Below are 13,234 nucleotides of genomic sequence, written 5' to 3'. Positions count from 1 at the left end.
CACACTTTTGTATAAGATCAATGGCCATGTGCCTGCTTATCTAGCCAGTAAGGTTGGCCGAAACTTCAGATGCACATAGTTACAGCACAAGGCATAAAGATCAGTTACAATCTCCCTGTTCTACAACTGCTACTGCTCAGCATTCCTTTTTTTATTGTCCGATAAATATTTCAAACTCCCTTTGCTTAAACTCTAGAAACAGCGAATCACTCTGTAAGGTGGAACTAGTTAGCATATAAATTTAAATAATGATTTTAGCTTGGTTTTTTATGATGCTTGTAACTTTCGTGAGAGATAATAAAGTTATTGTATTGTTTTGTATTACCGGTATATTGTAAGGGGGACTGCCCCCCCTTTAGTCATAAAGAAATTGGGTTATTTTATTGCACCTTGTAAGTAATCCAAACAGTTTTCACTGATGCCAACTTGTCCAGTAGCCTAGTGAGGTACATAGTTTTGTGTACATGCATCATGATGAATTATCTGCATTTACATAGTGCACTCTGATGTATTTGTTTTTGTTAGCTGGATGTGGGAACTGTGTATGCTCAACCAGATCACAGATTCTGTCGTAGATGGGCTGTATTGACTGATCCTGAGGAAACACTTGGGGCTTCTGGTGCTGGCGTCAAGGTATTCATAGTGTTGTACATGTATATGTTATTAAGATTGTGGGATCGAAGGGGGTCTTTATTGAAGAGGTGAAGTGAAGTCAAGAAGCTGAAGATTTGAACAAATATAGTACTTAAAACAACAAAAATGAGACGGATTATTCCCCTATACTTATGGCCTGGTGCAACTAACGTCATTTCCGAAACAACCAAAAATTATGTCATTTGCAGGCTTTCTCGTCTATCTCATGATCTCATGCTTTTGCAGTTAAATGAGTGCTTGCAGCAGGGCCTCCTCCTACAACTTAACGCCAAATTAAATCGTCAAATGTTTTTGAACAAGCTGTTCATCCACTGGTTTGTGTAATAAATTATTAGTAATAATAAGGTATTAGTAATAATAAGGTTAAGTCCAGGTTCAGTTCTGGCAGTAGAGCAACCAATTCCTTGTCTTGTGTGTGCCTTATAACCAGTCCATCATTTGCTATTGCTGGTCGGAAGTCAATGAATCCTTTATCATTCTTGCTTATAGGGCTACCTTAAAGTTGATATCACTGTATTGGGTAAAGGTGATCCTGCAAAGGTGAGTTGAATTATTTTTTGTAACTGGACTACATGACTGTTCTTTCTATGTAGGTTTTATTTCATTTATTCATTTTTCCATTGTCATCCTCTCATGGGTTTATAACAAACCAGCTCAACGACCTGCTCCCAGTCGGCTTGTTAGCTCAATATACTGTGATGTAGAGTGCTGTACCGGTTCAAAGGTCAAGGGTTGGAATCCTGTATAAGCCTGAATTTTTTCAGGCTCTTTTCGCAACTGCAGAAGTTGCGTCTATAACTGTAATGACCTCTTTTGATTTAATTCTTGACCCTGCAGTTCATCTTTATGATATTCATATATTTCTTATTTCATTATCCTTCACTTGTTGGAATTTCCTTTGCCTGACATGATTTTTAAGACATATTTTAACTGTGCTATAACGTATTTTTGAATTGGATTAAATATTCATTGTAATGGACATGTGTCTTTTCTTTTCAGGAACCTCCAGGCATTAAGGACAATGATGATGACATTGAAGGGTATGAATGAAAGTATCATTATTTTCTTCAAAGTACTGTTCTAAAATATTTTGTCAAGTGATAGTGCATGTGATTGGCATAAATCAGCATAAGTTCCATAAATTTTGGCAGATGGTATGTATGAATCAAAACTGGAATTTCTAGAGGTAGAGGGGATTGGGGGTTTCCTGGAGTAGAGCATGTAACTTTCCAGTCACATCGGAATCATTTCAGCCGTGAATTAACTTCTCCATGGTGGCCACCCATGACATCTTTGACTGACAGGAAATAACATTTTATTAAGAGACACTGACAGCAATTGGTCTTGACAGATAACTTACTGTAAATTCAAATATTTTCAGGAATCTTCTGCTACCTGAAGGAGTCCCTGCAGAGAGACCAAAAGCAAAGATCATTGTGAAGATTTACAGAGCAGAGGGTCTTCCAAAAAGTAAGGAGGAGGAGGAGGAGGAGCACAACTACAAATAAGCTATCTTTCTGTACTTACATGTGCAACTCCAAATTCACAGAGGTGTACATGTGGTGACTGATAATCTTTTGCTGATTATTTTACTTTGTAGTGAACAGTGGACTGATGGCTAATGTCAAGAAAGCATTCACTGGAGAGGTACAGTTTAATTCTTTCTTAGCATGGTAACCAAATTAGTCCAAAGGGATTAACATTTACTGGTTTTCCTTACAGGTGCGAGATCTTGTGGATCCCTATGTGGAAGTGTGCTTTGCAGGACATAAGGTAAGTCAATGTTAGTAGAGCTTGCTCGGCAGCAGGACTCTAAAAATGCAAGCGTTTCTTTTTTTCTGTGTCCTCACCAAAAGGGGGGCTGGTCCCAGGTATTCCTATCAGAGGCCATGGAAACTGGGGATAAGATTATTGTGATGTGACCGCCAACATATAAAAATTTTTCAGAGCGCCATGCATGTTTTGTGAAGAAAGCTTTGGAGAGATTAACACGAAAGATGTCGAGCTTTTCCAGAATGGTTCAGAAATAACTTGTCAAATACGATATAAAAAGTAAATATCGTGAAGAATACTCAACTGTCAATAAAGTAGGATCTGAAAAACTTTTAACAAGGAAATCCTGTTTCATGTACAATTAATCCCCTCCTCAATTCTTCTCTATAATCTCCAAGCAAGCTCAACTTAATGCTTTTAAAAATGGCTTGTTCTCCTATTATCTTGGCCAAATACTCTCTCTTCCTCCTTCTTGTCTCCTCTCTCCTCCCACCTCCACTTCCACCCTCCCCTCCACTTTCCCCCCTCCCTTTGAAGCTAGATGGACTGTAATAATGTCACTGCATGCAACAAAACAGGTTTGAAAAAAACTTCATTTCACAAAATCATTTTGGCTGTTAATGACTTTGATCAGAGTTATATGCTTCTGCTTTGATTTTGTATCCCTTTACTAGGATTCTCACCGTTTTATGACAGGTAGTGGGAAAAAAATTCTGCTGGACATTTTCGGCGTCTGTAGTCATGGATGTTTCTGTGGTGGAACATATGCTAAATATGGTGTATCTTTACACCTTGGCCATTGGCCATGATAGGCTAGTGTAGGTCAAACTCAGCAGGTTTCAAATATAAAAAGTTATATTAAACAATGTACTTAATTTGTCGGTATATTTCTTATTGATTCACAGGCCAGAACAACAGTGAAAAAGAACACCTATGAACCAATGTGGAATGAACAGATTGTCTTCTCAGAACTGGTAATATTTTTATTTTATTCTTGGATTGTTTGGCATGACAGATTATTCTCTGTTTTAGTGTAGACTCTGTAATACAGTGAATGGGCCATTTACAATACTTCCTGTAAGATGTTGTGAAAATTCCTAGGTTTATTTTAGATTTAGCTCTCTCTGCACTGTTTCCTTAATACAGTGATTTTTGTCGCTCAGAGTAAGAAATATCAAACAGCAAGTGGCTGGTATAAATTCATTCCAGTACTAAAGCTTACATTTATATTAGAGGTTACCTTTATGGTGGAATAACACCTTTATCTTTGAAAATCAAGCAAAAGTGTCATCTCCAGCTTGCTGGTCATTGCTATCAGACAGATAAAGAAATATTTCCATCTCTCATCTTCTGGTGCCCAGTGGGCAGAGTGCATACTAAAGTGATTGCTAGGGATTGAGGACTTGAGACCAAGGACTTGAGTACAGGGAGGGCAATTGGTGGTGTTTAGGAAGAAATCTCCATGAATGTCCCATCCAATTTGGAGGTCGAAGGATGATGATGATGATATTTATGTTATAAAACCCATTTCACCCTGTATGGCAGAGGATGTGCTAATATACATGCCTTTGTAGTTGAAATTATAATCTCCTGTTTTTCTCTACATAGTTTCCTCCACTCTGCAGAAGAATGAAACTTCAACTTAAAGACAGGTATGGACAACTGTGGCTATATATACTTTATATTCTACAATGTGTTCTTTTCGCAAGTTTTGGGTCATGGTCAATCATCATCACATAGATTCTTCTAGACAGTGATCATTCCATAAATTGGTCTCCAACTATTTGAATGCCCATTAATTGTCAGTCTCTCAGCCTGTGACCTCTCACCCATTTAGTCGGGCATCCATCTGTCCAGGCATCAAATCCAGCCAGTCCTCCAGCAGCGACAGTCAGCCATTCTTTTAACTAGACAGTAACATGGTCCCAGCCACATGAAAACACTGGATTCTTAAAGACTCTGCTCCCTAACGCAGGCATGCCTCCTATTTGGTGGACACTTTTTGTGGTTCAAGGCTGTCTGCTTATTAGAGGTTGAGGATTGGACATTTGGTGGTTAGGATATAAGCAGCCTTTAATTCTTCTAGTTTAGTTGGAACTTTAGCTGCTTACTTTGTTTAAGTCAAGATAAGGTCATTCTGTTCATCCATTCTAAGCACTGATTTTGATTAACCACCAAAATGCTATTTTAAACTAACTATTCGCCTAATCTTAAGATTGATAATTATGGAGTATTGCATCTGGTCATTGCAAAGGTCAAGGTCAGGATGTTTTGGAACAATCAAACGGCTTTGTTGCGCTGTGAAAGAAACTGAGATATATTACAGTATTAATTATGTCTATTTTTTTCCAGTGACTCAGTGTCTGATGAAGTCATTGGAACTCATTTTATTGACCTGTCCAGGATATCCAATGATGGTGCTAATGGTATGTGATATTAATTCAGCTACCTCAACACTTTATGGTTTATATTGTGAATGATAAGGTAATCAATGGCAAAGACATCAAGAGTAACTTTTATTTATTTTATTTAATTCCATTCATTGTACCATTTAATCACTGATTTTGTTACCTCTGCGTCTGGCATCTCTGATGCATAAAAATCCCCAAAGACTCAAATTAATTCATGGCATGCGTCCCGTAGGATGCAAACATCGATCGATCAATCGATCTGAAAATGTGCTTTGGTGGAAATATCCTGTTCGTTTAATTGAATTTCTGTGGCAGTTATTATGACTGTTGTTTAACAAATGCACATTTCTTTTAGCATCTGTTGTGCTTTAAAATAGAAGGACAATTAAGTTATTATAATTTCAGTATACTGCAATACAGAGTTTTGGCGTCTGTCTTAGGATTAACTGTCTGGTTACATAAAGGCCCAAGCATTTTCAATTTCGTGCACTGTTTTTTATTTTGACTGGGACTCATGATTTTTCACAAGAGGAGTCCCACGACTCACCATAACTATTTGCAACAAAATCACTGCATTAATCTACAGTAGTTGCAAAATGATAAATTTTTTAAAAAAACTGGAAAAGATTCCTTACAAACAGTTTTTGATAATATTAACCCATTCACTCCGGGAGATTTGGCTGAAAAACGCGTTTTGAAGCTAGTCGAGTGGTTTTCTGGTCACTGTCGTGCTATATAGAGCTAAAACTTACCACAAACCGGTTTCAGGTCGTACACTTCGTGGTCTTCTGATCCAGATGCAAAATATCAGCTTGCGAAGTTCAGGCATGCACTTTTCTTGCCTCATTTTTTTTTCTCTTGCTGGGCATTTTGTAGGCTTTGTTTTGGTGGGAAGAGTTTTTAAGAAAGCTTGTAGGATCTTAGGATTAGGTAAAAAGAAAGGTAGGTGAGCAATGGAACAAGATTTTCATGGAGATTTTCAGGTCAATGTCACATGGTTTTTTGCTTCTTTCTCCGGTGTCCTTGACTGAATTGTGCTCATTCTGGTATGGTTTGAAAGATCTCTTAACTCTGCACAAGTTAGCAGACAAAGTCGTCCTTGACCGTTAAAACTGATGACGTCACAAAGGGTAGAAAGGACGCGGATCTGCACGCGTGGTTATAGGCGGTTCAGGGGCGAATGGGTTAATAACAAAATTAAAATGAATCTGGAAATGGGAAACAGAATTGTGTTTATGAGGAGTTAAATACAGATTCCTTTTTTTCCTGTCAGAGGTGACACCTGTCCCTTGTATGTTCATTGCATTTGCCTATCAGGGGAAATGTTTATAATCATTTGAGTTACATTTATGTAACATCATTTTATTATTCAAGTACATGTAACCATATGCACTGACCTTTTTAATTTAGCTTTTTCATGGCAGTCATTATTTCTTCATGGAAAAGTGTTATTACCAGTTAATAGTTCCTCTTGATGTCTTTGACAGCTTTTGGCCCATTCTTATATAGGAGGGTTCGAAAAAAATCTAGTGTAGAATTATTATGATTATTATAGTGTTTGACCATGGAAGGAAGGTCAGTTTGGGAATTTTTTTGGTTGATTCGAGACATCTAGGTTCATGAAATCAGGATTTCAGTATACACATTCACAAAATTATGTTGTTGTTCAAGTATCTGCTATGCATAATTTCATCACACTTTGTATTTTCGCAACATACATGACAGGATAATAATTATTGCAGTACATTTTCATAAATTTGTGTGCATTTGGATCATTGGTGTCAAACTTGATATTTGCCAGTCTGGCTAATAAAACACTGTTTGGGTGACCAACAGTTAGACAGTGATTGTAATTTATTAATTGTATGTTCATTGGAAAAAAATTCGCAAACAAGGTTATGGGTCTCAGAGTAAATTAGTCCAAAATTACAGAAAATGCAAAATGCAAGTTTGTTAATTTAACAGTTGCCTGGTTAGCTCAGTTGGGAGAGTGCTGGTCTGCTGAGCAGGAGGTCGCAGGTTTGAACCCTGGCCAGACCAACACTCAGGGACTCAAAATAACTGAGAAGTTCTGCCTTTGTAATGACATCTGCAAACGATTAGACTTTCTAGTCTTCTTGGATAAGGATGAAAAACCGTAGGTCCTGTCTCACAGCACTTACACTTATCTGGTTCTTGTGGGATGTAAAAGAACCCACACCACTGTTCGAAAAGAGTAGGGAACTCAGACCCTGGTGGTGTGGCCAACCTTCATACATCATGGGTTGGGTAGGTACAGTGAGCTCATAAATGGACTGATAGTGGCTGCCAGTGGCGCTCTTGTATGCTGATGTCTGAGTTTATTGTTATCATGTTAATATGTATTGTAAAGAGGATGTGTCTATTGTCCTCTCATCCTTGACTTCTTCCTTCTTCCTTAATTTGATTGTGTTTTGCGAAATAAAATTGTTAGTAGTGGGAATGATAATGACTCCCTGTTTAAGAATGGGCTACAAAGTTGACTTGTAATATTTAATAATTAGTTCTACACACTTGGTATATAATTTAGTGTTGACAATTACAACAATTAGTAGTTATGACTTGTCCTTTCATTTGTCCCCATAACACAGTGCACGTTTGTAACACATCTAACGCTTTTTGATCATCAGCTCACTAACTAGCACATTGCTCACCCTGCTGGTTTTGATTTATGTCTTCTCATCTCTAACCTTTCCTGTTTTCTTCAATGACCAGTGTTCATTTTCTTTTGATTTTCTCTTCTTTCCTTGCATTTGTTTCCTTTCAGACAAGCTTCATCTGATATGCTCACTGTTCCCATATATGTGTTGCAATTGCTTTTCATTGCATCTGGTGTTTTACAATAAAGCTCCTGCTAACTAAATTTGAAAATATATCTATGTCTTTAGCAAATTTTGTGCTGATTCCATACAGTCTTTTTTCAGTCTGGTGAAAATTGAATATCAACAAGGATATGCTGTTGCATGTACTTGCCTTCCGTCAGTGCAAATTTCTTGAATTCAATAATGCTCGATCCTTCATAACTGTACATTTGTTGTGGTATTGAAGTGGCTTAGGCCATATTAACTAACTTTTTTTTTGGAGTTCAATCTATTTTAAAATGATGGAAATAATGACAGAATATGGACTGTACATACATGTATACTGAAAACAGCTCGTTACAATTTACAATATTTCAGCACCTGTAATGAACTATTTTTTTGCTTGTCTTTCATACAAACGTTTTCTTTATTAGGGAGACAGTTATGACAACAGCACAGAGTTTTTGCAGCAAGTCAAAGATATATTTCGTTATTTATGTCTGTACCAGACAGTGACTTGACTTATTCATGCTTGTGACATGTCAACCTGTCATCTCATTTGCCAGTTCTGTTGACCTTTTTGTTCAAACTTTGTCTTACTTTAATGCCAAGCTGTTGTCTATAGAGGCAGAGCCAAGGAAACATGGCTTTCAACACTGATTTTATCTCCTCTTTTTCGTCAGCCAGTTCTAACATGCATTTTTCTCTTTCTTAAATTTGTTTTGTGTTTGCCTTGTCTTTTTTCTTTTGCATTCTTTTAATTGTTATGGCTCTTATAAATCCTAAAATGTATTCCATTAACTGCTTAATGAAAATGATCCTTAATCAGAATTATAAGAGTTAAGATGTAATGGAACATATGGCAGTTTAAGTTGCTATTAGTTTTCACTATTTTTTTTGCAGTTCTTAATCCAAAATATAAATTGGTCAGTGTAAAAGAATAAAACATAAACATGCTAATTTGAAAGTTTTACATCAAATCTGCATGGTGTGATTTTCTAGCTGTTAAATACAACAAAAACAGTATGCAAAACGTTTTTGCGTTTTTCTTTGTAATTAAGTAATATTCACCATCCTTGACTTCAATTAAATAAGCATCTAATGTTGCTAAATTAAAATAAATTGCTTTACAGTTCATTGTTAAGTGCACTTTCTCCTTGCCTGACACTCGTACTTTTAAGTTGTTTTATTATAAAGTGAATTACTATTGAAATGAGTCTGTAACTGCATGCTAAGTTATTACCAAATTGTGGATTACTCACACATTTTGTACAGTAGCTTTTCCAAGTTTCTCTGCACCCTACATGAATGGTGAGTGGGGTGTCTTTGCATGTGCTTTTGCATGTCTAACTTAAGCTGGCTGACTGACTATACAGGATGGCTCTCCGAGGTCTATATTCCTGGTTCAGGCATTAAAGTTCCTGGCTCAATTCAGGCTCCTGGTGTGTATATGCTGCTGGCTGCTTCTCTAGATCTTAATCTCTTTAGTATATTCCTACATACGTGTCTGTAACTGCACCCTAAAGTAGTTTATAGGACAGTGTGAGACAATCTATCCCTCTATAATACTCTTCAGAAGTAATGCAATCTACCCTACAATACTTTGTTGTGAAGAGGTACAGTGTAACCCACTATGTACCTGTGTAAGGGAATGTAATCTTCTTCCCTATTCTAATGTGTAAGGGGATGCAATATATCCTACTGTAAAAAGGGATTTTTTTTCTACAGCGTGCCCACCTTGTTTGTTGTGTAGCCAGGGGTGTATTAGCTACTCTGATCTACTATAATACTGATTATGTCGATGGAATCTCCCCTACTATACTACTAACAATGTGGATGAAAACAACCCCTCTATATAACTGTTTCAAAAGATGTAGTCTCCCCTCTGTACTTCTTTTTCTGTTAAGGGATGTTAGCTACTCTTCTACACTACTTTATAACTGAATGCAAATCCACCCTCTAGAATTTACCAAATGAACTTTTTTAGGGGGATCCAATTTTTCCCCTCTTGCTATTGCTGTCTAAAGACACTTAGTCTACTCTTGTACACAACTGTCTAAAGGAATGCAATGTACCCTTCTACACGTATGCTCCCAAGGGTAATTGATGTTTGTTCACATTACACCTGTAGTTTTCCCCTGTATATTGCCGGGTAGAGGAACACTATGTCCCTCCCTGGCACACTGTGAAACAAATAACCCTCTAAGTAACTTTCTGTTGTAGGATGTTTAATTTTATGTATCACAACACACTGTTCTGTTTAGCACTTTCAATCTGGCTTTGTGATCATGAAACTGAACAGAATGCCGTGATTGGTTATTCTTACTGCTATTTCTCTAGTCAAGGCATCTCTCACTAAAAGTTGCTTGCACACTTTCTATTTGTGAAACTGGTCATCTGTCATTCCGCCTTCCCTATACTCTTGTTGTTTTGCTGTTTGCACTTTTCCGTGACCTTCTTGCTCGAGTTTGTCTAAATGACCATGCAATACCCATCTGTCACTGCTTTAAAGTTGCTGATAGCAACAATAACACATGTTTTTTCTTTTGAAATAATAATGGGTGCTGTATTTCATATGGTTGTACTAGAGCATCTGCAAATCCTGCTTGTGATATACAGTCAGCCTGCCTGTGACCTAACCACCGGCACTGCCTACTGCTCTTCCAACATATGAGAGCAGAAGCCATTATGGTCTTGACTACTGGCATGCCTGAAAAGTTGGCCTGCATTCAACTTGACAGGCATGCCTGCGGTAAAGAGCTGCAATGACTGTTGTTGCTAGCAGGATGTGCATTGTGCTCCCATTTGTCAAAACGGTATCCCAGTGAAACCGGCAGCGCATGAGAACCAGTCTTGAGGTTATTAAAATGTCGTTATAAGTAATCTGGTATATCCATTTTTTAAATAGTCCCAGGTGAGAATGATGGGGTGGCTATGTATATATCACATGAAAGTGTGCCAGCTGCTTTACCTCAGGGAAATGAACCAATGGAGTGGATCCATTGTATGTTAGTCATTGAGTGGGGATTGAGTGCACATTATATGATTTCAACAGTCAGGTTCCCTGGTTTTCTCCTGTGGAAGTTCCAGAGGGCTGCTCTCTATTCCCATTTTACCAAAAAAGGAAATTGCAGGAAAAATTGAAAAATACTAACAACAATCAAGCAAACAAACATATTTTTGACGAAAATGCTAGCTGCCATTACAGCAGTATAGGGAAGAGATACTAGTTTTGACTTGTTACCTTTATGCTGTTTTAAACCAATGTTCAAGGAGAGTCCTTGGAGCCTGGCTGATCACCCTTGTAGAAAAGTGCAATAATTACTTCACGATAGTGCACTGTAGTCTTAAGAAACAAGATACTGCACTTTACATCAGTTTTAAGCTTGAACCATGCTATTGACTTTTTTATGCTTGAAGCGAAATCAAATAGTTGCATTGACCTTTGAAAGAAAAAATTCAACTTGAAATTGCTTTGAAGTCGCCTACAAATCTCCCAAGTTGTAATTGCTCTTAGTTACATTTATTAGGCCTCTCTGTTTTATGGTTTAAGCTTGAAAGTAATTTGTGTTTTGAATATTTATAAGCTTAATACTGTACTCACTTAAAAATTTTTTGTTAAATGTATTTTGTCCATTTTGTTTTCTTTTGCCTTTTTTTGTTTTTTTGCTGGTGATCACTGTGAAACATGTCGGGGTGACATCGGCCTCTGAAGTTCATAAATATCCTGCTGATATTGGTAAATATGTCTTTTGAGTTTAACTCCTGGTGCCTTATGCTGCATGCTATTGTGTTTCCGTGTTTCAATGATCATTTTGTTTAGAAGTTTGGAAAATGTTTCTTCCTTCACTTCTATGGAAAGTGGTAAGGTGAGGCCAGATTTAAAAATGGAGGCAGTTGTAATTTCATCTTGGCCTTAAAACACTTAAAAACAAAAATCTAGATGTGAAAGAACTACTCAAGAAAATTTTGTAACTTTCATGTAGAAATCGTTGTTAGGTAGACTTACGTCAAATAAAGGATGTGTTGTTGCATGACTGCAATGATATACCTTGTGATGAAGAGCCGTTAAAATTTTTTCATGCCAAGCAAAGGTCTAAGTTTTAGAAAAAAAACGGTTTTCGATACAGTGGGCCAAAGTATGAGACATGGGTAAAAACACAATAGCAAGTACGAAACGTCATCCATCCTTGTTAGTACAAACGTTGCACAGTATACTTACACTATACTACTTGACATGTAGTAAGTTGGCATCACTCCACTGTTTGTCATACCTGTAGTATTATTGTCTAAGCATTTTGATAATCATTTCAACTACCATTCATTGTTACCTCAAACTAAGACCCTTCTGGCAGTTTCTGGTTCATTGCATTTGTAAATGATAAATCACCTTTAAGATCATATGATGCCTTCAATTTAGCAACTCACACAGCACATCTTGTAACATCAAGGTCACTTGTTTTGGTTATGGCACATTGTTTTACAGTTCAATGATTGTTTGATACGCCTTTTGCTACTGTCATACAAATGCATTGTCCCCCATTCCTTTATATACCTCAGCATACAATACCAAACCATATGCTTTGCAACAGTATCTTTGAAAGCAGTTGTTCAATCATTTCAACCTTCTACTAGTTTAGCTACAGTAGGAATTTAATTAATTTTTTTAAACTGTCTTTCCGCATTTGGTAAGTTAAGTAAACACCCTGGCCAACAAACTTGGTACTATTTCTCCCCCACTATACTACTTTCATTCAACAATTTATGATTTCTCAGCCTTTGTTGGACTGAAACCTTTTCACTCTAGGTGATCAAAATTTCAGAAAAAGCTACAAAATTACAACACAGAAAGATTACCAAAGAGATTTTTTAAAACTTTTTTTGGCCACATGATTTAGGATTTCATCTATAGACTCAAAAGTAAGAAGAATGCACTGAAAAGTAGTACTGAATGAAAGTACTGCCAAAGTGGTTTTAATTAAACAAACATACCACAGACCCCAAGTTAGAGCTTCATTCAATTTCTCAGCAATAGAGAACTCTTCCAACTTTTGACAAGCACCAGTTAGGGAAAAAGCGTCGTCACTACTGGAAAGAGCGCCCTAAAATTAAACTTGCTAAGTTTTAGAGTGATATATCTTAAATGAGTGAACAGATAGCTCCTGGCAAGTTTGTGGCCCTCGCCATATATACAAACATCACTCTGTAAATGTGCAACTTTGAGAAGGGTGCAAAGAAAATCATTTTTACAACTTGCCATTCGTGCAAGGTGAAGCTAACATTAATTACTAGCCAAGACGTCATTTCAGCTAGTCCCAAAAGTTTTTTTGAAGTGCAGAACTGATCTCACAGTTCTTCTGTTATTCGAATTCCTCTAACATGATCAATTGCCCGTTGGGCAAGTTAAGAACAGAATTCACTATCCCGATAGCAAAATCCATTAGCCCTGGGCTATCTGACATCACTTTCTTTGCACGCTGTTGAGGAGCTATATCTTCATTAATTTTCAACAAATCACCTTCAAACTTGGCAGTTTTACTAAGTTAAAGGTGCTCTTTCCAGTGGAGTTGATAGATT

The 13,234-nt window shown here is 37.1% G+C and overlaps 1 protein-coding gene across 2 annotated transcripts in view; it reads left to right on the top strand.

Moving 5' to 3' along the window:
* The window catches only part of LOC140952919 (otoferlin-like), a 52,663-nt gene that overhangs the window by 9,442 nt on the left and 29,987 nt on the right, over positions 1 to 13,234 (top strand). The window contains exons 10-20 of one of the 2 annotated variants that reach the window (XM_073402375.1): positions 526 to 633; positions 1,144 to 1,194; positions 1,654 to 1,694; positions 2,036 to 2,124; positions 2,255 to 2,301; positions 2,377 to 2,427; positions 3,333 to 3,401; positions 4,036 to 4,079; positions 4,780 to 4,853; positions 9,034 to 9,099; positions 11,373 to 11,396. In XM_073402375.1, the coding sequence (XP_073258476.1) occupies positions 526 to 633; positions 1,144 to 1,194; positions 1,654 to 1,694; positions 2,036 to 2,124; positions 2,255 to 2,301; positions 2,377 to 2,427; positions 3,333 to 3,401; positions 4,036 to 4,079; positions 4,780 to 4,853; positions 9,034 to 9,099; positions 11,373 to 11,396 (664 nt within the window). The remainder of the gene's footprint in view (positions 1 to 525; positions 634 to 1,143; positions 1,195 to 1,653; positions 1,695 to 2,035; positions 2,125 to 2,254; positions 2,302 to 2,376; positions 2,428 to 3,332; positions 3,402 to 4,035; positions 4,080 to 4,779; positions 4,854 to 9,033; positions 9,100 to 11,372; positions 11,397 to 13,234) is intronic. The other variant, XM_073402376.1, reaches the window with a different exon arrangement.

Source organism: Porites lutea, chromosome 11 (genome assembly GCF_958299795.1).
Source record: "Porites lutea chromosome 11, jaPorLute2.1, whole genome shotgun sequence".
NCBI classification, from domain to species: Eukaryota; Metazoa; Cnidaria; class Anthozoa; order Scleractinia; family Poritidae; genus Porites; species Porites lutea.
Note: the sequence above shows the minus strand (reverse complement) of the source record. Positions and strands in the feature narration are given on the sequence as shown.